Source organism: Oncorhynchus mykiss, chromosome 21 (assembly GCF_013265735.2).
Source record: "Oncorhynchus mykiss isolate Arlee chromosome 21, USDA_OmykA_1.1, whole genome shotgun sequence".
Lineage (NCBI taxonomy): Eukaryota > Metazoa > Chordata > Actinopteri > Salmoniformes > Salmonidae > Oncorhynchus > Oncorhynchus mykiss.
In genome coordinates this window covers 39,872,283-39,898,964 of record NC_048585.1, presented here as the reverse complement: position 1 = coordinate 39,898,964, position 26,682 = coordinate 39,872,283, and the positions used below count along the sequence as shown (strand labels likewise).

Sequence of the window (26,682 nt, the reverse complement as noted above, 5' to 3'; positions counted from 1 at the left end):
GTATGGGGGACATGCAAAAACCTTAGTCTTGAACTCACGGTACAGGGTTTTCTCTATATGGTTGTTTAGCATACACTTTTATTCAAAGTGACTTACAATTTTCACCTACTGTATTGGAATGGTTCCTACTTATAAGCAGGTAGGAATGAAACCCACTTCATTGCTGTTGAAAAGGCCATACTAACTGAGCCATTATCAAAACACTGACATTTGTAGTCATGATCATGAAACTAAGACACACACTACACCTACAGTACTAAAGACAACCAACAAGGAGTGTACTGCATTTACATGGAAAGGAGTCTCCAGAATTCATGCTCCCTTTATGTACAGCATGTGTCACATTACGACCTGTGACTGTAAATGGAAACAACAGTAACACTTCTCATTACAGTGCCCTTTTTACTATGTAGATTTGATCCAAGTGTTACCATAATTGGCTTACTGGCAGGTGAAACATGGCACTCATAAACATGTGACAGAATGTCTGTGGTCTGTCTGATGATAATGTTGTAATGTAGTTCATTCATCCTTGTGGAAATACGTAGTTACTGTCGGTGCCAGAAACTAAGGTTGTGTCCCAAATGTCACTCTATTCCCTATGGGTCCTGGTCAAAATTAGTGCAATAATAAAATAGGCTTCCATTTGAGGCACAACCTGACAGAGAAAAATTTTTTTTAGAAAAGAGATTTTGATGAGGAGCTCGCAGAACTCTGAACACTGAGGAAATGCAAATAACCATTGCCATATATGGATCTGTGCCATTCACTTTGAACTGGGCATGTATAGGTCGGAATGCGGTTGTTTTGAAATCAAAGCGAAAGCTCCAAGTAGCCACATGTGCACATTTGTTCATATTCTTTGCTAGTAAGTGAGTTATTAGCCCAGTTATAGATAATTTCTAGTCAACAGTGGTTGCTTTCAACAAGAGCACAAAATGTGTGCATTTCTAGCCATCTTTGAAAAGCATTCAGGTAGAGAGCGTTTTTTTGTCTTAAAGGGGCAGTGTTGCATCTTGAAAAAGCTAAGTAGCCACTAGGCAGAGTTTAGCGTAATTTGTCTGATTGTCTGTAAAAAATGGTATGTGAATAATAATGCATTTTATTTTGTAAATTGATTTCTTTCATCAAACACAACATTTTCAGTCACCTCCTTGTCAGAAAGACAGGTGGATAAACAGGTTAATGTCAAGCTCTGCATGTTTTTTTCCCAAAAGTCTCATGGAATGTAGGCCTACATTGAACACCACACATTGGCTGCTACTGTAGGCTGAATTATAGAACAGCTATTTCCATGTTAAAATGTTATGGGATGCATTTTCTCCACGTTTTTGATGGTAGGCCACTCTGGTAGGCTTACATTATGATCAAATAGCCACAGTAACTTACTTGGCCACTGTTAAAACTGTAACTTTGAGCAGGTACAGCCTCAGTGTTCACAGTAAACGCGCACCGGAAGTTGCACATCATTTTTAGTTAGGGCTCAGCAGACCTGAAATCAGTGCTGAAAATTATTTGAGGGAACATTGGTATGGGTGCTATCCTGGCCACAGAGTAAACCTAATCATGGAATAAAAATTATTTTCAATTGAGATTCTCCATTAGGCCTAGTAATAGACGTAATTTAACAGTAACAATGTATTACTGCCACGTTGTATAATGATAGGAGACAAGCACAGGAATACATAATAGTTTATTTTATTTTCTCCACCCACACAAAGAGCGTGGTGTAACCCTCTAAATAATACACAGGACGAGACCCGTAAAACAAGTGCACAATAACACATAGCATAGACGCCGATACAACAGCACAGGTGCTCACAAGACCAACGGACATGGTAGCAATAACCGACAAGGACAATGGGGAACACACATATACACATACTAATCAGGGGGAATGGGAACCAGGTGTGTGTAATGAGACAAGACAGTCCGGGGTTGCTGGCAATGAATCCAGTTCAGTGACGCCTAGAAGGCCGGACAAATCACTTAAAAAAGTAGGCTACCTGTGCATGTTTGTCCACTCCAAAATAATTCCAGCATCCAAACAGCATGTACACTCGCTCCATTTGATGAATGGAAATAGACATCTGTTAACAAAACACCAAGCAGTGTGCCTTATGACATTCAGTGATTGCCATTGATTAGGCCTACATTAATAGATGCGTCTTGCTGACAAATTGACTTTTGTTGTAGCCTGAAAAGTTGGGACACCTGAAATGGGGCTGAAACTGTCCAGGGAAAAATGGGATGGTCATCCTAACACACATGGCCATGTAACGGATCTCGTCCTCCTCTTCTGAGGAGGAGTAGCGTGAAGGATCGGAGGACCAAAACGCAGCGTGGTAAGTGTTCATGATGTAATATTTAATGAATCAAAACTGAACACTGAAATACAAATACAATAACGTGAACGAACGAAAACCCGAAACAGTCCTGTCTGGCGACATACACAAAGACAGAAAATAAACACCCACAAAACACAGGTGGAAAAAGGCTACCAAAGTATGATTCTCAATCAGAGACAACTAACGACACCTGCCTCTGATTGAGAACCATACTCAGCCGAACACAAAAAAACAACATAGAAAAACAAACATAGACTGCCCACCACAACTCATGCCCTGACCATACTAAAACAAAGACAAAACAAATTAACTAAGATCAGAACGTGACAGGCCAGTTTACTAGACTAGGCCACAATGTGTATTACCATGAACATCAAATAGGCCTACCGGTAACAGTGACATGGTGGTAAAGAAATAGGTGGGTAGACTCTGATCGCCGGTCACGGTGAAAAAAGTACTCTCCCTACTCTTTCAACAATGCATTTTTGGGGGAAAAAAGTGGGTAAACTGTGTTTACTTGCGTTTACGCCTGAGTAACAGGCAGTTTACTTTGGGCACTTCAGTCATCTGAAATTCCGAACAATAACCAGTATGCCAAAGAAGTTATTAAAGCAGCAGAGAGACAGGCTGAAGGGCTCGTCAAAGAGCTGGAGCGGGAAATCACTTGGCGACAGAGAAATGTGTGTGTGTGTGTGTGTGTGTGTGTAGACAGAGGTTTCTGGACATCACGTCACAAGGAAGTCGAGTGCTTAAGAAGTAGACGGGTACATATTGTTATCCCATGGTGTGGGACTGCCAAGCAATGATTCACACTCAGTGGAATATCACATCCTTGAAACAATTCAATTCAACTCTTGTCTAGCTAAAGTGAAATCAACCCAGTTAAGCCATGGTTTATTTTTTTACCTTTCCCTACTAAATATTTCACATGACTAACAAATCATTGTCTTCAGTAAGGTGGGGTTTAAGACATTATTTTGAAGATACTGTAGATAATGAATCATAAATAATTTTGCACCAAACAACTCACCTGAAGATAATTCAGGCTAAAATAATTCAGGCTAAGATAATTCAGGCTAAGATAATTCAGGCTAAAATAATTCCAGGTGTTTTCCCCTACCTTTTCCATGGGATCACTTACAAATGTCCTTGTTTTTGAAAGAAAAGCTACATTTTTTGTCCATTAAACTAACGTCAAATTGATCAGAAATGCAGTGTAGATATTGTTAATGTTGTAAATGACTATTGTCGCTGGAAACGTGTTAAGGGATTTTTTGTCAATAATGACTAATTATGTATACATTTCAATCAGGACTGAATAATCATAATACTATTATGTTACTGTATAGATGTATGCATTTTATTTTAATCCTAGTACTGAATATAATGTGTGGAAATATAATCAATAATTAGAACAATGACTGTCTGTTGCTTGGTAGAAATGAATGAACTTATCGTCAGACTGGCTAGAATGCTTATCTACACAGGGAGACCTTGGCTCGGTCATAAATTATATTTAATTGGTGGGAGACGATGTGGGAAGGCTTGAGATACTGCCTTTGTACCAGGGTGGAGAAGAGACGGGACAGTTCGAAAACTCATGACGTCATTTTCAGTTTATAACCTGTGGTAAACTGTATCGTGTTCAGTACTCACTAGAATAAACGCTACTGATTGATTTTGAGACTGGTCTCTGTCCATTTTATGCAAATGAGGGTCTTACAAATTCTTAGGAGTGGACAGAGTGTTTAATTGAATTGGTTAAATAAAACATAAAGGAATGTAATTCCTGTAATAAAACGGCAGATTTTTTTATGGAATATCTACATAGACGTACTTCTAGACAGAGTTGCAAAGAAAAAGCCATATCTCAGATTGGCCAATAAAAAGAAAAGATTAAGGTGGCAAAAGAACACAGACACTGGACAGAGGAACTCTGCCTTGAAGGCCAGCATCCCGGTGTTGCCTCTTCACTGTTGATGTTGAGACTGGTGTTTTGCGGGTACTCTTTAATGAAGCTGCCAGTTGGGTACTTGTGAGGCAAACTGAAATGGTCCGCCCACACAGACAGCATGGTGAAGAAGGTGCAACAGCGCCCCTTCAACCTCAGGAGGCTGAAGAATTTTGTATTGTCACCGAAAACACTCACAAACTTTTACAGATGCACAGTCAAGAGCATCCTGTCGGGCTGTATCAAGGCCTGGTATGGCAACTGCTCCACCCACAACCATAAGGCTCTCCAGAGGGTAGTGCGGTCTGCACAACGCATCACCGGGGACAAACTACCTGCCCTCCAGGACGCCTACATCACCCGATGTCACAGGAAGGCCAAAAAGATAATCAAGGACAACAACCACCTGAGCCACTGCCGGTTCACCCCGCTATCATCCAGAAGGCGAGGTCAGTACAGGTGCATCAAAGCTGGGACTGAGAGACTGAAAAACAGCTTCTATCTCAAGGCCATTAGACTGGTAAACAGCCATCACTAACATTGAGTGGCTACTGCCAACATACAGACTCAAATCTCTAGCCACCTTAATAATTAATAATTGGATGTAAGAAATGTATCACTAGACACTTTAAACAATGCCACTTTATATAATGTTTATATACCCTATATTACTAATCTCATATGTATATACTGTACTCTATACCATCTACCTGATCTTGCCTATGCCACAAAGCCATCGCTCATCCATATATTTATATGTACATATTCTTATTCATCCCTTTACACTTGTGTGTATAAGGTAGTTGTTGTGAAATTGTTAGATTACTTGTTAAATATTACTGCACTGTCGGAACTAGAAGCACAAGCATTTCACTGCACTCGCATTAACATCTGTTAACCATGTGTATATGACCAATAAAATTTAATTTGATTTGTTGTTGTCATGTTGTGTTGCTACCATGCTGTGTTGTCATGTGTTGCTGCCTTGCTATGTTGTCTTAGGTCTCTCTTTATGTAGTGTTGTCTCTCTTGATGTGATGTGTGTTTTGTCCTATATATATATATATATATTGTATTTTTTTTTACATCCCAGGCCCCCATCCCCGCAGGAGGCCTTTTGCCTTTTGGTAGGCTGTCATTGTAAATAATAATTTTTCTTAACCTCTTGAAACTAGGTTGTAAATAAGACTTTTAATTAACTGACTTGCCTGGTTAAATAAAAAAATTGAGTCCTGTTCCTTGAAAGCGACAGGTTTGGCTTCTGTTGGCTTCTGTTTGGGGTATGTACGTACAGTCACTGTGGGGACGACGTCAACGATGCACTTATTAATGAAGCCAGTGACTGATGTGATGTACTCCTAAATGCCATCGGAAGAATCCTGGAATATATTCCAGTCTGTGCTAGCAAAATAGTCCTGTAGCTTCGCATCTGCTTCATCTGACACCTTTTTAATTGACCGAGTCACTGGTGCTTCCTGCTTTCATTTTTGCTTGTAAGCAGGAATCAGGAGAACATAATTATGGTCAGATTTACCCAACGGAGGGTGAGGGAGAGCTTTGTACGCGTCTCCGTGTGTGGAGTAAAGGTGGTCTAGAGATTTTTTCCCTCTGGTTGCACTTTCAACATGCTGGTAGAAATGAGGTAAAACGGATTTAAGTTTCTCTGCAATAAAGTCCCGGGCCACTAGGAGCACCGCCTCTGGATGAGCATTTTCCTGTTTGTTTATGGCGGGACACAGCTCATTTAGTGCGGTCTTAGTGCCAGCATCGGTCTGTGGTGGTATGTAGGCAGCTACGAAAAATACAGATGAAAACTCTCTAGGTAGATAGTGTGGTCTATAGCATATCATGAGATACTCTACCTCAGGCGAGCAAAACCTTGAGACTTCCTTAGATATCGTGCACCAGCAGTTGTTTACAAATATACATAGACCGTCACCCCTTGTCTTACCAGAGGCTGCTGTTCTATGCTGCCGATACAGTGTGTATCCCGCCAGCTGTATGTTATTCATGTCGTCGTTCAGCCACAACTTGGTAAAACATAATATATTACAGTTTTTAATGTCCTGTTGGTAGGATATACTTGCTTTTAGTTTGTCCAATTTATTATCCAGCGATTGTACGTTGGCCAATAGGACCGATGGCAAAGGCAGATTAGCTACTCGTCGGCAGATCCTCACAAGGCACCCGATCTCCTTCCGCAATACCTCTTCGGTCTTTTTCTCCTGCAAATGACGGGGATGAGGGCCTGTTCGGGTATTTGATTTTGAGAAATCATGGAAATGTATTTTTTGCCTATTTTTTGTCCTTCTGAATACCTGTCTGTTTTTATCCTTCTGAAATAAAATATATTTTACCTTTTTTTAACTAGGCAAGTCAGTTTAGAACAAATTCTTATTTTCAATGATGGCCTAGGAACAGTGGGTTAACTGCCTGTTCAGGGGCAGAACAACAGATTTGTACCTTGTCAGCTCAGGGATATGAACTTGCAACCTTTCAGTTACTAGTCCAACGCTCTAACCACTAGGCTACCCTGCCACCCCAATACCTGTCTGTTTTTTGTCCTTCTGAATATCTGTCTGTTTTTTGTCCTTCTGAATACCTGTCTGTTTTTTGTCCTTCTGAATACCTGTCTGTTTTAAGGTGTCTGTTTTTTGTCCTTCAGAATAAAAGGAAAGGGAATACCAATACCTTCCTGTTTGACAGTCACTTTTTACATTGGAGTAGCACCAGGAAGAAATCTTTACTATTGTTTGTGTTTCTTCAAGTATTGTGATGCGATGTTATAATGTGTGTCAATGTAGCTCAGTGGTGAAATGGAGTGGAAAGAGTTAATACATCAGGAAGTTCCCATACATACACTATCCCACTGTATGAAGGGGAGGGGCTTGAGCAATTGATTGGAACACAGCAGAACCTAGATAACTCTACTCTGCCACCTGAGGTCAAACCCTTGCCTGCCAAGGTAAGTGACAACTTTGATGGGGATAAGTTTAGTTTCAAGAAAGAGGTTATGACTTCACACCGAGGCAAGAATTAAGGAGAGAGAAACTCTTCAATGCAGTTATTTCCTATTGACTCTAACCTAAAACGCTGTCACAGTACACTGGTTTCCTGCTCTGAGTCTGGGCCATGATGACTCTTTGTACTTTGACCGCTGATGTTTTTCACAGACAGCTGATAAGGCACAAGGGCTGTATTCACTAAGAATCAAACAGGTCGAAACGGGGAGGGACTAACCTGAACTTTTCCAATAATAAACACTAGATTTCTTAGAAAAATGTTCTGCTATGGTGTGCACTAATGAATACACCCCGGGGCTGAGTTTTAAGGTCATGGTTTGTCGCTAAAGCAACTGCATGCAGGGAGCTACACTATACGTTTGAGTTAACTGTTTGATTTACTTTCTCTGAAGCATAGTGTTTTACATGGGATTATAATACATTTGAGATTTTTTTTTTTATGATCAAATTAGGGAGTATTTGATTCCATTTACAGCCGAAATACATTTGAAAGACTGCTTTATTTTGACCTGCCTTTCTGAAACGGTGTTTGATCCTATCTGTTCTATCTGAAGATATGGCTTCTTCAGGCGATATATTATCTGAAGAGCAGTTCCAGTGCTCTATCTGTCTGGATGTCTTCACTGAGCCAGTCTCCATCCCATGTGGCCACAGTTTCTGCATGGCCTGTATAAAGAGACACTGGGATAGCAGTGATGCCTGCTATTGTCCCAAATGTAAGAGGGTGTTTGCGGGACGCCCTGATCTCCTCGCGAACTCATTCGCTAAAGACATTTCAGAAAAGATCAGGGCGAACAGACGGAACGGAATCAAGCAACCGGATGCCAAATCTGGAGGCGTGCACTGTGATGTCTGCATGGGGAGAAAGCTCAAGGCCCTGAAGTCCTGCCTGGTGTGCCTGACTTCTTACTGCGAGACTCACCTGGAGCCTCATCAGAGAGTGGTGACTCTGAAGAGACACAAGCTGGTGGACCCTGTGGAGAAGCTGGAGGACAGGATGTGTAAGAAGCATCAGAGACTCCTGGAGCTGTTCTGTAGGAGTGACCAGAGATGTGTGTGTGAGCGCTGCACGGAGACGGAGCACAGGGCTCACGACATCGTTCCAGCAGAGAGAGAGAGTATGGCCAAGAAGGTAATGCTCTGATTATTCTTTCATTTTGACTAAATCTCATATGTATTTTTAGCCAAGACAAATTTCTACGTTCCTGATTTTCATTCGGAATCTGATTCCAATTTTGGTTCCATTTCTGGTTTCAATTCTGGTTCTTCATCTGATTCTGATTGACAGGCTCAGATGAAGAAAACTGAGGCAGAGGTGCAGCAGATGATCCAGGCCAGATTGAAGAAGTTGGATGAGATCAAACACTCAGTCAAACTTAGCAGAGTATGTTGTCCTTATGTTGAGCATCTTGTTATCTACTGTCGCTGATTCAGTTCCATAGGCACAACCGAATGTGACTGTTTTCTACAGTATTTCCTTTTATGTCATCAAGCAAGTTCCAGGAAAGAAATAGAGGGCAATGTGCACAACGTCAATGTTAATTTCTGGGTGGGGTACCATAGGGTTCAACTCTCGGCCTAACTGTTTTCAAATGTATGTCATTTGATCAGATAAATTCAAAGAAAGAGATAGAGGATGGAGTGCAGGTCTTCACCGCTCTGGTGCGCTCCATCGAGAGAAGCCAGGCTGAGCTCATCGAGTTGATCGAGGAGAAGCAGTCAGCAGCAGAGAGGCGAGCTGAAGGGCTCGTCAAAGAGCTGGAGCAGGAAATCACTGAGCTACAGAGGAGAAGCACTGAGCTGGAGCAGCTCTCACACACTGAGGACCACCTCCACCTCCTAAAGGTCAGTGTCCCTCTCTTAAGTTGAATTTTCACCTACTCCCTCATTTCCATCAATGAATGACTAAATGAAAATCCGACTTAAAGGGAAGTTAGGATTCACCTCACCTGTTTCCCATGGTAGATTTTTCCATGCCTGTGCACCCCTCCACCCACCAAGGACTGGTCTGAGATCAGTGTTCACTCTGATCTGTGCTTGGGGAATGCGAGGAGAGCTGTATCTCTTCTGGAGGAGACAGTGGTGACAGCAAAAAACAAACTGTCAATTAAAGGTCGTTGTCATCTTCTGTCTTCTCACTACAGTTCTAAAATCCATTGTAAGACGTACATTTTTATGTTGTGTTTTCTGTGGTTCCTTACCTTGCAGAGCATGAAAAGATACAGCTGTGTGCAGGTAAAGTTTTCTTTGGTGTTGGAAATGGAAATGTATCATTTGAATGAATACTTTTTCTCTTCATTGTTCAGCTGTTGCTTCCGTGATGGTGATTCCCTAGAAGAATGGCCGTGCAGTACAAATATAACAGAATCATTTGAACGTTGACACATGTAAATGTTCAATGTGTTTAATGTTATATGCCTGTTGTTACCTTTTGACCCTGTAAATTAGAGCACCAAAGAAAAAAATGGACAATGACATTTTGTTTTCTTATCTATTTTCTGTCTCCTCAAAGTTGACGTATCCCTGGACCCGAGCACCGCCAACCCCTGGCTGGTCGTGTCTGAAGATGGTAAGAAAGTCTGGGACGGGGACATGGAGCCGAGCCTCCTGAACGGTCCTCAACGATTCGACACGGCACCCTGTGTCCTTGCCAAGGACGGCTTTGCCACCGGGAGGCACTACTGGGAGGTCGAGGTGGGTTTGTACTGAAATTAAAAGGAAAAAGCATGTTATATACGCTGTTTAATTGATGTAGGTCTATCAGACTGAAACATTGGTTAAAATGCATTAAATCTGCGAGGCATCATGATCACCAAAGTTCTGGAGATTATTTTATTTTTCAGTGTACAGTTTTTCTCCATACCCCTGGTAATACTGTAGGTATAGGTAATACCTTTAAGTATTGGTAAAGCTACTGGACTATAGGGGTGTGAGTTATACTTTTTTCAATTGGTCAAGGTCGGAGACAAGACGGCTTGGGACCTGGGTGTGGCCAAGGAGTCCATCAACAGGAAGGGCATGGTCACACTGAGCCCTGAGGACGGCTATTGGACGATATGTTTGAGGAGAGGAAGTGAGTACAGAGCATGTGAGGGACAGTCGGTGTTGCTCCACTTCAGAGAGAAACCACGGAAGGTTGGGGTGTTTGTGGACTACGAGGAGGGGAAGGTGTCGTTTTATAATGTAACCGACAGGTCTCATATTTATTCGTTCACGGGCTACCAGTTCACTGAGAGGGTGATCCCTTTGCTCAACCCAGATATGCGTGACAGCGGGAACAACATATCACCGCTCATTATATGTCCTGTTGGTGTTTTCAATGGAGGCGGTAGTTTGGATGATGACATAACAATATGAAATGTACTTTGTCATGGACAATACATTTCATTTTGAAAGTGTCCTAAAGAGGAAAACAGAAAACAAAATGGACTTGAATTGCCATGGACTAAAATTGATAAACGGGTTTTAGAAAGATTCAGTAAGATTCACTCCATTTAATTTTTGTTGAATTCAATTAAATTATGAATGCTCTTTTAAATGCAGATAGGTTGTGTTTTATTTATTTATATTTTATGTCATTGTCTGAGAAGAAGACAGAAGTTAATGCAACTATCCAAACCAATCTTTATTAGCTCATGTCATTAGCAACGGTCATCAAAATTGTTAAAAGTTTTTTTTTTTTTTTACTATTTGAATGAATGCAACAGTTGTACAATAGATGAAGATATTACAAACTTTTAAAATCCATCATATACTGACTGAATAAAACATTGTTCTAGCATGGACAAATTGTTTGTATATTTGGGGTATTTAGGTTGGAATTCAGGTATTCAATGTACTGTAAAATGTTTTTAAAAATATATACGTTGTGAAAAATAAATCTATATGTGCCTCATTTGCACTACATACACTAGATGTATTTGCATACATTAATAAATTAATATAAAGGGGTGGAACAGGGCAACAACCACCAAAAAATGTATCTGTCTCGGACTACCTGAGCTGTCTAGACTGCCTCATTAATACTTTTGTCACATTTTATTACATAATTTAACAAGTGTGTCAAGAGAAGGATGATGTAGTAACCAAAAAAGGGTTAAACAAATCAAAATTGGTAAAAGACAAAGTTCATATTACGGCAAGAGCAGCTCAAATAAGCTAAGAGAAATGACAGTCCATCATTTCAATGTCAATCTGGAAAATTTCAAGAACTTTTAAAGTTTCTTCAACTGCAGTTGCAAAAACCATCAAGCGCTATGATGAATCTGGCTCTCATGAGGACCGCCACAGGAAGGAAGACCCAGAGTTACCTCTGCTGCAGAGGATACGTTCATTAGAGTTACCAGCCTCAGAAATTGCAGTCCAAATAAATGCTTCACAGTTCAAGTAACAGACACATTTCAACATCAACTGTTCAGAGGAGACTGTGTGAATCAGGCCTTCATGGTCAAATTGCTGCAAAAAACACTACTAAAGGACACCAATAATAAGAAGAGACTTGCTTGGGCCAAGAAACACGAGCAATGGACATTAGGCCGGTGGAAATCTGTCCTTTGGTCTGATGAGTCTAAATTTGAGGTTTTTGGTTCCAACCGCTGTGTCTTTGTGAGACGCAGAGTAGGTGAACGGATGTTCTCCTCATGTGTGGTACCCTACCGTGAAGCATGGAGGAGGAGGTGTGATGGTGTGGGAGTACTTTGCTGGTGACACTGTCAGCGATTTATTTAGAATTCAAGGCACACTTAACCAGCATGGCTACCACAGCATTCTGTAGGGAAACACCATCCCATCTGGTTTGCGCTTAGTGGAACTGTCATTTGTTTTTCAACAGGACAATGACCCAACACACCTCCAGGCTGTGTAAGGGCTATTTGACCAATAAGGAGAGTGATAGAGTAGTGCATCAGATGACTTGGCTTCCACAATCACCCGACCTCAAACCAATTGAGATGGTTTGGAATGAGTTGGACCGCAGAGTGAAGGAAAAGCAGCCAACAAGTGTTCAGCTTATGTGGGAACTCCTTCAAGACTGTTGGAAAAGCATTCCAGGTGAAGCTGGTTGAGAGAATGCCAAGAGTGTGCAAAGCTGTCATTAATGCAAAGGGTGGCTACTTTGAAGAATCTCAAATATAAAATAGATTTTGATTTGCGTAACACTTTTTTGGTTACTTCATGATTCCATATGTGTTATTTCATAGTTTTAATGTATTCACTATTATTCTACAATGTATAAAATTATAAAAAATTAAGAAATACCCTTGAATGAGTAGGTGTGTCCAAACTTTTGACTGGTAGTGTACGTTTGCGAGATCAGACATAATATTACTATAATTTGAGTGCTCATTTTTGGAAGATGCTTTCATCTGCAAACATTTCAACTGTATTAAATCTTACTTTTTCAATTGCACAAAGAATTAACACCCACCAAAAGAAAGTTCTCTTTCTTCTCTTTCTTGTGATGTAACTGTCGAGCAAAGCGTTAGCGCTCTTATCGATGCAACAGAAAGCCAATGTATTCCATTGAGCCCATTTTAGCCATTGCCGGAGTGTGTTTGACAGGTCATTACAAATGTTTCCGCAATCGTTATGTTAACAGGAAAACACTAATGTTACAAGCAAGTGTGGGAAAGATTTACGTGACACATGGATTTTAAAAGCAATCAATCCAGCGAGATGTAGGTGCAGTAGCAATTTTAGCATGTATATCTTGGTGTGGCAAAACAAACAAAAAAATGTGCATGCCAGCAAAGCCACTACAAAACACAACACTAAACAGTACATTAATTGCACTATAATGGTGACAAACGGTGCCCACAAACTGTTAGGGCCTACATAAAGCTGTCCCACCACCAGTCCCAACACCTTACTACTGCTACACCTGGCTATCAGCGGAGCCTTGTCTGGCAGCGAAACAGTTCATTCAGCCTCATTTACTGCCTTTTAAAAAAACATACCTGATATGGCTGGCTTGTTTAAACAAATGTGGTTTCTACTGACAATTGAGATGTACAAACTATGGCATAAGGGAACGATGAGCGGACAAGAGGCAATCCGTAATGTAGATTAAGACATTAATGAGCGAGCTAGGACGGACGTAGTGAATATAACTATTTGTTCAGCACTTTTGAAATGTACAGCGACAGAATTCAGGACATGGCCCGTTCTTACCTTATTCTCCCTGTACACCAAGTCAGAACCGTAGGATAAATAACAGAAGCAGACAATGAAAGCTCTTACACTATTCAATGGTAACATTGCTCTAAAACAGGCTGTAGGCTACATGTGCACCACCAAGTCAGAACAGTAGGTGAAATCAAGACCAGAAAAGGAACCAACTTATTATCAAGAGGCACGTGGGCTACTAACAGGTTACTACACAATATACACTTAGTATTACTTTCTTTGCTACGGTATACATATCTCCCTGACATGTTACATAATTTTTGCAGCAACATACAATACATTTTTGGAGCTGTGTTCACTTCCTTCCAAACAACTCATTGTTTAATTTGCGATTTCCAACTTGTTGTGTAATGTTTATATCCATGATACTTTTTATCTATAATTTCTCTTCATTATTTATCCTCATATGATAAGGATTGAAATGGATTTGCCAGTAGATTGTTGACTTGATTCATGATGACGACTGCTAGCTAAGATTTTGAAAGTATGATGTTGGCATGATCAGTCCAATCAAAGCTACTGTACATATGACGTGATTTGACATAATTTTATCTGTGGCCAATGACATTCCAATGTAACTCTATGGCAGCTCCCAAAGAGCTAGAATTTTCAATGTCTACCCTTAGACTTTGCAGTGACGTAGTGTCCCCAGTGACAGAACACAGAGCCAATCACGGTGCAACGCTCCGTATTTTCTGCTGGCTTGCCCCACCACCACAGAAAGCACTGAGCTAGGATGAAACACCTGCATTTTGGAGCTGCCTAACTCAAGAAAACAAAAAAGAGACCTTGTTTGTGCATATAGCCTAGCTCAGACTGTATTAACTCAATGACATATATATATTTTTTTACATTGTTTGCGAACTGATATGTGACATGTATTAATATTTATACTTTTTTTGCTAAAAATGTGGGGCTCAAAACAGGTTCTGCCCCATCTGCCTTTCAATGATGGGTTGCCACTGATTAGGTGATTAGGTGATTACGTGGATGTTGCACCCCTCAAACACAGGAAATAGATTGCTGAAAAGGAAAGATCCTCAGGTGGGCGGGGCATGCATGTTGCTAATGTCATGTATCCCTCCTTCTTCCTTTCCTTCTCTCCTCCTCCCACTTCACAAGTGGTGACCCCTGCCCACCTCTCTTCCTCTCACCCTCTCCTCCTTGCCCAGTTGTCTGTACATATCTAGGATCAGTTTATCGTCTCCTAATCCTAACCTCAGCCAGTTAAGCCAAAACCTAAAAACTGACCCCCAGTGTCTAACTTCATCCTAGACCATTCCTTCAGCCTAGCTAATCAGATTAAGACTGAGATAGGATTAGTAAAGGAGCAGGTGGGACACTAAGACTGTGTCCAAAATGGCACCCTATTCTCTACATAGGGTCCATCGGGCTCTGGTCAAAAGTAGTGCACTAAATAGGGTGCCATTTGGGATAAAAACTGAGACAGGCTGGAGGCTGTACACCAAGGAAGAGAGAGAGAGAGAGAGAGAGAGAGAGAGAGAGAGAGAAAGAGAGAGAGAGAGAGAGAGAGAGACAGAGAGAGAGAGAGAGAGAGAGAGAGAGAGAGAGAGAGAGAGAGAGAGAGAGAGAGAGAGAGAGAAGTGGGGGAGGGATCCTAAGGATTAGTTCTATTGGGCTCTATCATAGTAGCTGAGTTAGAGACACTTATAGTGCCTGGAAGATTGTGACGGGACAAAATGTAACCCTCAACTACTTCATTTTCATAATTGGTATCGTCATCATAACATTTAACAGCATCGACTTTATCATCATCAACACTTCTTCTGTAACTGATTACCTGCATGCTACTGTGACGAAACAGGTAGGTGACAACACTGCTAGCTACCATACTGACACTGTGCTGTGCTCAATGAGCTGTAAAAGGAATTCAGCTTAATGTCTGGGCTTGAAATGTCAGTGAAGTAGAGGTAATATGCTCAAAGGTAAGGCCCTTACTATCGTTTATGTTAAAAGTACAGAGTAAATAGGTATGTTTCTTAAGATCTATTCTCTGCCATGTATGAGTCATCTGTGTGTTTTCTCCTAGCTCAGAAATTATTGTAAGGGACAACAAACATAATATCTGGAAGTCTACTGCATCGTATTCTGTTGTTTATCAGGAAGCACCAAAAGAAAATGGATTCTGTGATCATACCGACCCACTACGTGTGATGTCAGTCCCACCCTCTGTGATGACATCCCCACCAGAGCCCCATCTCCATAGAAATAAGCATTGTGATTGGCTGAACCTTCATTAGGACCAATCATGTCTCTGACAGTGGACGAGACAGCCGGAGATCTACCAGTGAGGGACGTAGGGCTGATGAGAGGAGGGCTGATGCCCACCGTACCAGGTAAGTAGGATGGAGTGGGGGAGAGTGAGATGGGAGGGGGTGGGGGGAGAAGAGTGAGGGGACAAGAGAAGAAAAGAATGTAGAAGAAATTAGTAACTGAACAAAACAGTGCATTTACATTTTAGATTCATGTCGTATAAAAGGTTAGTATCAGGAAATAAATAGATTTGATTGAAACAATGTGGTTTAACACCCTGTCTCCTTCGCTTTCTGTCTGTCTCTCCTTTGCCAGACTCTGTGAGAGACGGAAGGTCATGGAAGAAACTACAGGTGCTCAAGTTAAAAGGTCAAACAAAACCAGGAACTCACAGATCAAAAGCAGGAACTCACAGATCAAAAGGACAATGTATCTCTTTCTGCGAGTTTTTCACCTCTAATCCCTTCTCTATCTTTCTTCCTTCTCTTGTCTTTCTTCTCTTAGTCTCTTCCTCTCTTTTTTCTTCCCTCTCTCTTTCATCCCTCCTAATTACATTTCTCCTCTTATTCACTGTCATTTTCTTCCACCTCTCCCTCTCTCTTTCCCCTCTTTCTCCCCTTTCTCTTTCGCTCCCCCCACACTTTTCCTCACCTCTGTTCCATTCCCTTATTTTCCCTCTCCTTCTTCCCTCTTTTTCTTCCTCCTCTCCATCAGACCGTCAGAGGGTGTTCCAGGTGCCCAGGGAGCAGCTGGAGGACCAGTGTTTCCGTCTGCAAGAGGAGAACAACCTACTGAGACAGCACACACGCACACAGGAACAGAGGCTACGCCGGTACTTTTCCAATGAGACACGCTTCTTTTTGTTCTGCATTACATAACATTTTGCTACGGTGTGCCCTGATCAACACAACCCAGCTGAACCAGACCACCCAGTGTATATCCTCCATGTCCTCTCTCCTCAGGATGTCCACCAAGTTGATGCGTCTAAGGGAGGGGCATCCGGGTGAGGCCGGTACCAGGGTCAGGGAGGGGGACATGGAGGACATGATCCAGGAGCTGGAGGCGCGTGTGGCCACCTTGGAGAGCCAGAAGGGGGCACTGCAGAGCAAACTCAGCATGGCCAGGCAGCACATCATGGACCTGGGGCCTGGACGGAGTTACCACAGACTCAGAGGTACTTAGCTGTCTGTGTAACTATAGAGCGATATTTTGAGTCATCTTTGTGAAAATAATTCTACACAATATTGTTTATGAAATTATATTTATTGTCCTCCCTCCCTGTACGTCATCACTGATGTGACATGACTAAATCTCCACCTGGTACAGCCAGAAGAGGAGTGGCCAACCCTCAGAGCTTTGTTCCTCTCTAGGTTTCTTCCTAGATTCCTGCCTTCTAGGGATTTTTTCCCGAGCCACTGTGCTTCTGCATCTGCATTGCTTGCTCTTTGAGGTTTTAGGCTGGGTTTTGGTATATCACTTTGTGACAACTGCTGGTGTAAAAAGGGCTTTATTAAATACATTTGATTGAGTAAATGAGTGAAAGCTATCCAGTGGATCCTCTGTAGGCTTTCACTGATCCAATCACATATCCAATCATACACCTTTCCCCTTTCTCCTTTCAGGGCGGGGACTGGATGGGCAGGGAGGAGTCACACGAGCAGCACAGACAGCTCCGCCCCGCTACGGCCTCAGCCTGGAGGACACCAGAGGAGAGATAGAGAAATTGTAAGGAGAGAGCGAGGGAGAGGGAGAGAGTGGGTGTGTGTGTGCACGCAAGAGACCATGAGCAAAAAAACAGTTGAGTAGAGAAGCAAGTGTCCAACATTCGTCCAACGTTCTTCCTTCCACCCCTCCACCACTGTATCACTACTAAACATACCTACGCTCCTTGGGTCTGTGAGTGAATGCCTGTCTGCATAAGGACAGACCATTACAATTGCAAATCACTGATGTAGAGCTGGGCAAGCAACCCATGAGGCAGATCATAGGCCATGTTCCAATATCCACACAAGCAAACCACTTAGAATACATGCTTCATTTAATACATTGCTTCATTCTAAGTGGTATTACTATGAAACCACATCAATTTCCTAACAGTACACTAACAGACCCCTAGATGACAATGCTTTGCTGTGAGGCCTGTGTGATCTTGCCTTACCAGAAGCATAACTACTCCTCTTTCCTCTCCCTCCTATATTTCTTCTTTCCTCTTTGATCCAGCAGGTCCAGTGTGATCGAGACCCAGAAGGTGAGGGTGACAGAGCTGGAGCAGGCTGCCCAGTCCCTGAGAGACACACTTGGGGAGAAGGAGAGAGAGATAGAGGACAGTATGAAAGAGATGAGGAGACAACAGGCCAACGGACACAGGTGGGGGCAGTTCACACGCACACACACACACACACACACACACACACACACACACACACACACACTTACCCATTCCTACTTCTTAGCACACCTCTGAGCTGTAGTATGTTGTGAATCTGAACGATGACCTTTTCCTTCTCCAGGATCACTATAAAGGACAATGTGGACGTGATCCGCCTGCAGAAGCATCTGTCAGACAAGAGCGCTGCCCTGCGTGTCAGCCAGGAGAAGTTCAACGTGTTGCAAGAGGTGGGGGTGGGGGGGGGCTCTCTCTACCTCGTTCATCCTTCTTTCACTTCATCATGATGAGAAACTGACAACTTCTACCTTGTTCTTTCTTCCGCCCCCCCCCCCCCCACATTTCTAGGCTTATGAAGCTCAATTGGAAGAGGTAGTAAGAGAAACCTTCAGTGTAACTATGAACAATCAGTCAATAACATGAAAGAACTTGTACTGACCGTCTAATATTCCCTATGTCCGCTAAAGGGTCAGAGGTCACTGAAGGAGAGCCAGGGGGCATTGCTGGAGAAGGTAGAGGAGCTGAGTGAACAGCTGAAACAAGAGAGACAGAGAGCGCTGACACTGGAGGGACAGCTCACCGCTGCCACTCTTTCCATGCAAGCCCTCAAGGAGGTATTGCAACGAGTCTGCAAGTAGGGGTGGAGGAAGTAGGGAGAAGTTGTCCCTCCCTACCCATTGATACAAGGCCAAATACTTCTAACTGTATACTATTCCATTCAGTTCCAAGAGAGAGTGTCAGACCTGGAAGGAGAGAAGAATCTACTGAAGGACAGCTATGATACACTCCTGGAGAGGTGAGGAATTAATTAACTATAGTAAATGAACTGACACTGTTTCTGTCTTTCTCTTTCTTCACCTGCCCACCTCTCTCTCTCTCTCTCTCTCTCTCTCTTTCTCTTTTCTCTCTCTCTCTCTCTCTCTCTCTCTCTCTCTCTCTCTCTCTCTCTCTCTCTCTCTCTCTCTCTCTCTCGTGCTCTCTCTCTCTCTCCTTCTCAGCACTTTATCTGCCCACAGTCATGTGGAGGAGAAGGTGGATAGAGAGAGAGAGCTGGAAAAAGATCGGGAGAGAGAGAAAGAGGAGATCTGGAGGACGGACATAAAACGGCTTGAGGAGATCCTGCGAGTGGAGAGGGAGGAACGAGGGAGGCTGGAAGAGGAGAAAGAAAGGTTGCAACTGGACAAAGAGAGGATAGAGGAACAACAGGAGAGGGAGAGAGGTGAAGGAGAGAGAGATTAAGTTCAATACTACTTATTGGCAAAGCCAAGAGTTTCTTCTTGACCATGTGACCTGACCTAGGATGTGTTCCAAATGGTACACTGGCTATTCCCAATTTTAGTGCACTACATGGGGAATAGGGTGCCATTTGCACAAAGCTCTGGCATATAACTAGGACCTAGGGTTTTTCCTGGTCAGGTCATGTGGTCTAGAAAAACTCCTTACTTATTGGGTATCAATTGTGTTATAAATATCATAGGCAGTCTATTCTATTGTTTGACAATTATTTTTATATGCATTTTCATAGAATCCGTTGAGTCGATTAGAGGAAAACATGATCGAATGGAACAGGAAGTTCTACAGTACAGACAGGAAGTGACATCACTGCAGGAGAGACTGGACTCAGTCACAAAGGTGAGAGATTATTATTGACACGAATAACATGTTAAGAATATGTTAATAACAACTTAATAATATAAAACTGTTTTGCTCCGTTTTTCATGTCTCTCCATTCTCTCTTTTTCTTCTTTCTCCCTCCGTTTCTCTCAGGAGTTTGACATGAGTGTTGAGGACCTCAGTGAAACCTTGATACAGATTAAGGTTAGTCCCTTCTCAGATTAGTTAAATAACGACAATATAACGAGCTAACAATATAAGAGGTCCTTTAAACCTTATTAACTTTCTCTCTTACTGTGCATTTTGAAATCCCTTTCGTAGACATTTAGGTTACAGCAGGAGGGCCGTGAGGGTCTGCGGTTCCTTGGGATTGATGGGAAGGTGGAGGACTCATCGAGAGAGCTGAGGGACCTCCAGGCATCCCAAGCAGAGACTGTGTTAGAATTACAGAAGACCAGAGACTTACTGTTACTGCAACACCGCATTAATAATGATTTGCAGGTAGGCAGATAGGCCTATCTGTTTTTCTTTGTAAAGCAATTTTGGGTCCTTGAAAAGAGATATATAAATCCCATGTATTATTATTATTATTAACACACACACACACACACACACACACACACACACACACACACACAGACACGCATGGACGCTTGCATACACACAAAGGTAATTATAAAGGTTATCTTCAATACTCTCCTCTTTCCTTCCTTCCAGCCTTCCATCTTAACCCCCTCTCCTCTGTTCTCCTTCCTATTCCTGTCCTGTCACAGGCTGAGTTGAACACAATGATAGAGAGAGCAGAAAGAGAGAGGGAGGAGACCAAGAGGAGGGTAGCGGAGAAGGAGAAACTACTTGGAAGAAGAGTCTTGCAAATCAACACTTTACAAGGTACGAAGAATGTGGTAACACTTTATTTGAAGGTACACATATTAGCCACTAATTTGTAGTTTATAAGTGTGTAAATTAGTAGCTTATAAGGCCTTTATAATGTCTTATTAGCCATATATTAGGTCTTAAGGAAGTGTTTTCTAATTCAAACATTATAAGTCACGTTTTACCGGCCAATCCTTAATAACCTCATTGTAAGCCATAAGAGCAAGTTACACAAGAAACACACTTTTAGTAAGCGGTCTCATTGTGGGACTCATAACGGCATAGTACCTCAATATGTGATCCCTATCATAAAGTGTGACGACTTACAATGTTTGAATAAGATATCGCTAATTCATTCAAATGGTATCTAATAATTATTCTTTAAAGGAATAGTCCACTCAAAAATGATCTTTCCTATTTTTTTCATTAGTCTACTGTTGATACAGTCCCAAAATGTTTTGTATGTCAGCAGTCAAGTTTTCACGATATATGACTTTAAAGAAGCAAAGTGTAATGCCGCATTCACATGCTAGTCGGAACTAGGAAACTCTGAAATATCCGACTTGCTGATTCATTGAACGCGTCAAGTGTATAACTACAAACAGTTAGCAAGTTGGAAATGTCAGAGTTTCCTAATTCCAACGGGCACGTGAACGAGGCATTACTTGCCACATCATTTTCACGATGTGGCAAGTTACGCTTTTCTTTTTAAAAGTCCAATATCTTGAAAACTTGACTGCTGACATGCAAAACATTTTGGCCAGAAATGAAAAAAAAATACATATGGTTTTCGAGTGAATTATTCCTTTAATATCAAACATTAAATTGAGCGTTATCTACTAAAGCTCAGCTCAATGAGTTTAAAATCACTATTTTCTTCTTCTTCTTTAAAGCGCAGCTGAAGGAGTTAGCCTACAGCCCTAGGAACTACAAACGGAGCATACCACTACAGTACACCTGGCCGGGGTGGGACCAGGAAGTGGTACAGCCCATTGAAGACGACACCACTTTCTCTCAACTACGAGCGGGGGAGTCCCTTTTGGAGATCCACCTCAGGGGGGCAGCTTTCACCCCTGGGGGGCTACGGACCATGGGGGGCGCCGGGAAAGGGGCGGGGTCAAAAGATGAAGCGGTCGTGACCTTTTGCACTTACGCCCTCCTGGACTTTGAAATGCACTCCACACCCCTGGTTTCGGGAGGGCAGCCCAACTACGGGTTCACATCGAAGTACCCCCTCTCTGCCCGTGATTTGGGGAGGCTGGGGGGTCAGGGGGGAGGGGTGCTGGTGGAGCTGCACCAGGCATTGGGAGGGGTGCGTTTTGTGACCCGAGGGGGGGCGCAGGTGCCACTGGTTGGAGCGGTAGAGAGGAGAGGGGAGCAGGTGAGCGGACGAGTCAACATCGCAGGTAAGTCTTAGCATTACCTGGTGTCATTATATTGCAGCAACAACGGTTTCAGCTATCATGGATCAACCACTGTTATAGACACAATTGTGGCTTTATTATGTGTTATAATGTGCATCATTATTAGCAGACACTATGCGAGGCCATGCAAATTTGGCCCAGTAGATCTGAAACATTAGATATACAGTATACCAGTAATATGACATACTGTGTGATTGCGCCCACCGCTGAGACTCACCTATTATCCCTTGAAGGCTCGGAGGGAGATGTCATAGGGATCCTGGACTTCAGGGTGCGTCTCTTCCCTCCTTCGGAGCCCGTGGACACACTGATAGAGAGAGGAGTGGACAGAATGACAGAGAGAGGAGCAGACAGACGGATAGAGAGAGGAGCAGGCCGAATGACAGAGAGAGGAGCAGACAGATGGATAGAGAGAGGAGCAGACAGGATGACAGACAGACTGATGGACAGAAGGACCATCAGTCCACAGAGACAGTGGAGCCCCATCTGGGCCCAGAGAGGTCTAGGCTTGGAGGACAGTGTGCGTGAGGTAGGCTACTGAGACAATTTTACAACAGGTCTGTCATTTAAAATCCCCAGGTTTTATAGAAATCCTAATTGGAAGATTTCCTGATATCCAGCTTATTCCCTCCTGATTCCAGGAATCTTCTAACTGGGATTTCTGTAAAACCTGGGAATTTAGGGAAAGTTACTGGAATATTGTAAGCCTAGCTCTGCTCTTAAAAGACCAACGATTCACTGGGTGGTTGAATTCATGCAGAGCACAATGTTATTTTCCACTACAGCATGAACTATTTGACTATGGCAGAGGTATACCCAACGAGCTGGAGGTGGTGCTAGAGCATTGCGTGGGTCTAAGCGCCCGCTGGCCGGAACTACTTCCGGACTCCTACCTCATGTACCGTCTCTACGACCTGCCGCCTCACGCCTCCCCCACAATACCGTGCAGCGCCGACCCACTGTTCAACGACACGGTCAGCTACCCTCTGGCCGTGACCACTGACGTTCTGGAGTACCTAAGAGGGTGCAGTCTCTGGGTCTATGTGTTCGATGACAATGATGATCAGACTCCACCTGCTTACCTGGCCAAGACACCCATACCACTCCGCCCGCTGGCAGCAGGACGACCTATCAGAGGTGAGAAAATGACAGTTGTCATCAACCCTAATCCTACCCTATCTATCACCAATTCTGTAGAGCTACAGGGTGCCCTTGATTAGATCCGTGAGGTGTCTTAGTGCTGAGTTGGAGTAAAACCCTGCAAAACCTTAAACTCTTCACATTGTTAAAGACATAATAGATCATATTGATTCATAGAAATAAAAAGTATGTCTCACCTTCATGCTCTGACCTCTCAGGTGACTCATCCTAAAGGTCTGTGGTTCCCAAACTGTGCCCCCCCTAGTTCCCAAACTGTGCCCCAAACCTGCAAAATGTTCTCTCCGTCAACAAGAGGGGTGTGAACAGTGTGTCACGAAGCTGATCCTAGATCTGTACCTAGGGGAAACTTTGGTCGCACCACAAAGCCATGCTACCTGCTATACCTCGCTTCCATCTGCATCTTGCTTCCTTCCTTCCTCCCTTCTTTAATTCCTTCCTTACTCTCAGGTGACTATGTTCTGAGAGACACGGGTGGCGGCCGGCGGGGGATGGTCCGCGTGTTCATACGATGGATTTACCCCTTCCAACCACCAGAGGGCAGCACCCAAAGACACAAGGAGATGGACAGGATGGAGAGAGCGATGGAGAGGAGGAGCGAGAGAGCAGAGGAACTGCCGAGGCCTATTGCCAAGCCTAGGGTGAAGGTATGGTTCACATTTCATTTTTACATAGACTGGTCACATTAATTGTTAGCATCTCCTTTTTCTTAAAACCTTTTTCTACCTCTCGTTATATTCTCCTTATTTCAGTCAAAAGCTGTTGAGCCCAGAGTGGACAGACCTGCTGCACATAAAGAGACCAGCATTCAGGTATGGCACACACTTGCACACAAACAACCAACCATTGTCATCTGAATATGCAACAAAGTATTTGCTCTATTATGAGATTTGAAAAACTCAAGAGATACTGAGTTATCACTCTCTGTACTTGTTAGCCCAAGCCCCGTCCTCCACCAATCAAGCTGCGATTACCCCAACCCAACGCCCAATCAGAGCGAGCCACACATGTGACGTCCCCGGAACCCAGTGTCGCCACACCCCTCCAATCTCCAGCGAGAAAACGGGCCACGCCTCTTAGATCACCTGCCACACTCTTGACACCTGGGACGAGTCAAGCCACGCCCTCCCAGTCGCCCACCAGGAAGCAGGCAACCCCTCTGAGGCTACCTGAGGTCAGAGGTCAGAGTTCGCCTGTGTCAGAGTTGACCCCATCTCGACCTGACTCGGCTCGTTCCACCAGGAGTTCCGCCAGCGATGATAAGAGTTATTTTAAGGTGAGTGGATATAGATAGTATAGCAAAAATGTAAATGCAGACAAGGGCCATAAGCAGTGCTGGAAAGACAATTGGGCTCCCGAGTGGCACAGCGGCCTAAGGCACAGGATTTCAGTGTTAGAGGTGTCACTACAAGACACGCTTGTTCGAATCCAGGCTGTATCACAACCAGCCGTGATTGGGAGTCCCATAGACCGGTTTTGGCCGTCGTTGTAAATAAGATTTTTTTTATGTCTATGTCCAGTTAAATAAAGGTAAAATATATAACGAATTATAGGGAATAATTGCAAAAGCAGGATCACATTTAAAAGGTGTGTACTAAAAGGACTAATGATTTGATCATCATACGTTTAAGAGTGAACGTTTGACACCTTTGTCTCTTCCTCCCTCTCAGGACGCCCCCTCACTGGAACAGGTGTCTATGGAAGAGGAGGAAGAGGAGGAGGAGCAGGAGGAGAAAAGTGACAAAGGTGATCATTCATTACAGCGCTATCTATATCCTATTTAAGAACAATAAAGTACTCTTGTCCTGGAGTTGAATAGGAATCTCCTGATGTCATGAACAGTCATTGGTTCTACTTCCCTCTGTAGCCCAAGTGGATAGTGAGGTCATGGAATCCAGAGAATCAAGGACCTCCAACCGTAGTGACGTCCTCATTATTCCTCCATCTTCAAGGAGAATCAGAAAGGTAAGAATCAATCAATCAATTGGGTCTGGTGACTAACTGATTGAGGTAAGAATGAGAAAAATAGAAAATAGACATCTTACATTTTTCTCATTTTCATTAAAGTCTTTATTTTTGTGTTTCAGGGAGACAAGTTGAGAGTGGAGATTCTCTCTCTCTCTTTTGAGCCCACCTCCCGAGTGGCTCTCGATGAGTCAGTGCAGCGCGTCTATGTGGAGTACCGCCTCCTGGGAGTTCCCATGGAAACCACAGAGACACCCATGTCTCTCCGTAAACCATCAGAAGGGGAGGAGATACATTACAACTTCACACGAGGTGTGTGTGTGTGTGTGTCTCTGTGTGTGTGTTTGGATGGGTGCAGGTGTTGATACTCAAAATCCCTGTCTCACCATATATTCTTTATTTCCTTCATTCTCCCCTTCTCCCAGTCATCTATGTGGATGGCTCTGAGGCAGCCCCACTAAGACAGTACCTGTACACCATGCTGGAGGGAACTGACCCAAACCAGGGCAGGTGAGAGAGAGAGAGAGAGAGAGATGACCCCCCCCCCCCCCATTTATAGTGTCACCAGCCATCACTGTATGATACCCCTGAATGTGTATGTGCCCTTTTCAATAGAGTCAATACATGCTATAATGTGTGTGTCTACCCAGGTTGAAGTTCACAGTGGTCAACGAGCCAATGGATGATGACGATGACGAGGAGTGTACCGACGTTGGCCACGCTTTCCTGGACTTACAGGAACTGCTGCTAACAGGAAATGACATCACCGAGCGGCAGATCGACAGTGAGATTCTATATTTCTATTGTTGTAAATATTTCTGTGACATATTCTGTAATATCTCCTCTCTTATGCACTGCATTTCTTATTCTACTCACCTCTATTTCTCTACCACTCCACTTTCTCTTCCTCTCTCCATCTCCCCCTCTCTCTCGCTCTCTCTCCCTAAATAGTTGTCAGTGTGGATGTAGAGAAAGAGGTGATGGGAAAACTCAAAGTCTCTCTGGAAGCAGCAAAGACTTTGACAGGGATATACTGGGACTATCGCCAGAAGAGAGATCAAGAGACCAAGAAGGATGAAGAGAATGACGAGAAGGAGGAAGATAAGGAGCAAGAGGAGGAAGAGAATGAAACATTAAAGAAAGAAGACGAAATACAAGTGATAGATTATGACATTGATGATGATGACAGTGACTTTTACTAAAAGTGGAAATATGAAAAGGATATCATGAAACAGATAGGAATTGTGGTCCCTGTGAATAGATTGTGTGACTGACAAACTGACCACTCTTAAATAAAGAATATTGAATAACCGTAAACGTCTGACCTTGATAAAACGTATTACTGTCTGATAAAGTTATTATTTTTCGGCGTGTAAACTAACAAAATACTCAATAAATAATATTTGTAGAACCTTGTAGAAATGGAGATCAAACTGCATCTAAAAAAATATCTGCATGTTTGTTTGATCAATGAGTCCAA

At 43.0% G+C, this 26,682-nt stretch overlaps 2 protein-coding genes across 4 annotated transcripts; both read left to right on the top strand.

Moving 5' to 3' along the window:
- Positions 1-7,139: 7,139 nt before the first annotated feature.
- Positions 7,140-11,395, top strand: LOC110500390 (E3 ubiquitin-protein ligase TRIM39). 2 transcript variants are annotated; one of them, XM_021577734.2, is made up of 8 exons: positions 7,140-7,264; positions 7,877-8,454; positions 8,611-8,706; positions 8,934-9,167; positions 9,288-9,435; positions 9,531-9,557; positions 9,835-10,016; positions 10,281-11,393. In XM_021577734.2, the coding sequence occupies exons 2-8, from the start codon at positions 7,879-7,881 to the stop codon at positions 10,677-10,679; spliced, it is 1,662 nt and encodes a 553-aa protein (XP_021433409.2). In that variant the 5' UTR covers positions 7,140-7,264; positions 7,877-7,878; the 3' UTR covers positions 10,680-11,393. The 2 variants fall into 2 exon arrangements, with proteins under 2 accessions (XP_021433409.2, XP_021433410.2); XM_021577735.2 differs by lacking the exon at positions 7,140-7,264 and having other exon boundaries at positions 7,276-8,454; positions 10,281-11,395.
- Positions 11,396-15,109: 3,714 nt separating this feature from the next.
- rpgrip1 (RPGR interacting protein 1) lies at positions 15,110-26,597 on the top strand. 2 transcript variants are annotated; one of them, XM_036957809.1, is made up of 28 exons: positions 15,110-15,330; positions 15,629-15,862; positions 16,095-16,148; positions 16,494-16,611; positions 16,742-16,953; positions 17,402-17,504; positions 18,000-18,146; positions 18,290-18,395; positions 18,514-18,537; positions 18,633-18,779; positions 18,888-18,961; positions 19,164-19,384; positions 19,691-19,797; positions 19,933-19,983; positions 20,101-20,280; positions 20,553-20,670; positions 21,549-22,061; positions 22,313-22,608; positions 22,865-23,216; positions 23,688-23,884; positions 23,990-24,049; positions 24,175-24,513; positions 24,908-24,983; positions 25,105-25,202; positions 25,325-25,514; positions 25,628-25,712; positions 25,853-25,986; positions 26,154-26,597. In XM_036957809.1, exons 2-28 carry the CDS (start codon positions 15,775-15,777, stop codon positions 26,402-26,404), a joined length of 4,341 nt encoding a protein of 1,446 aa, XP_036813704.1. In that variant the 5' UTR covers positions 15,110-15,330; positions 15,629-15,774; the 3' UTR covers positions 26,405-26,597. The 2 variants fall into 2 exon arrangements, with proteins under 2 accessions (XP_036813704.1, XP_036813703.1); XM_036957808.1 differs by having other exon boundaries at positions 15,111-15,330; positions 16,095-16,611; positions 26,154-26,596.
- Positions 26,598-26,682: the final 85 nt, after the last annotated feature.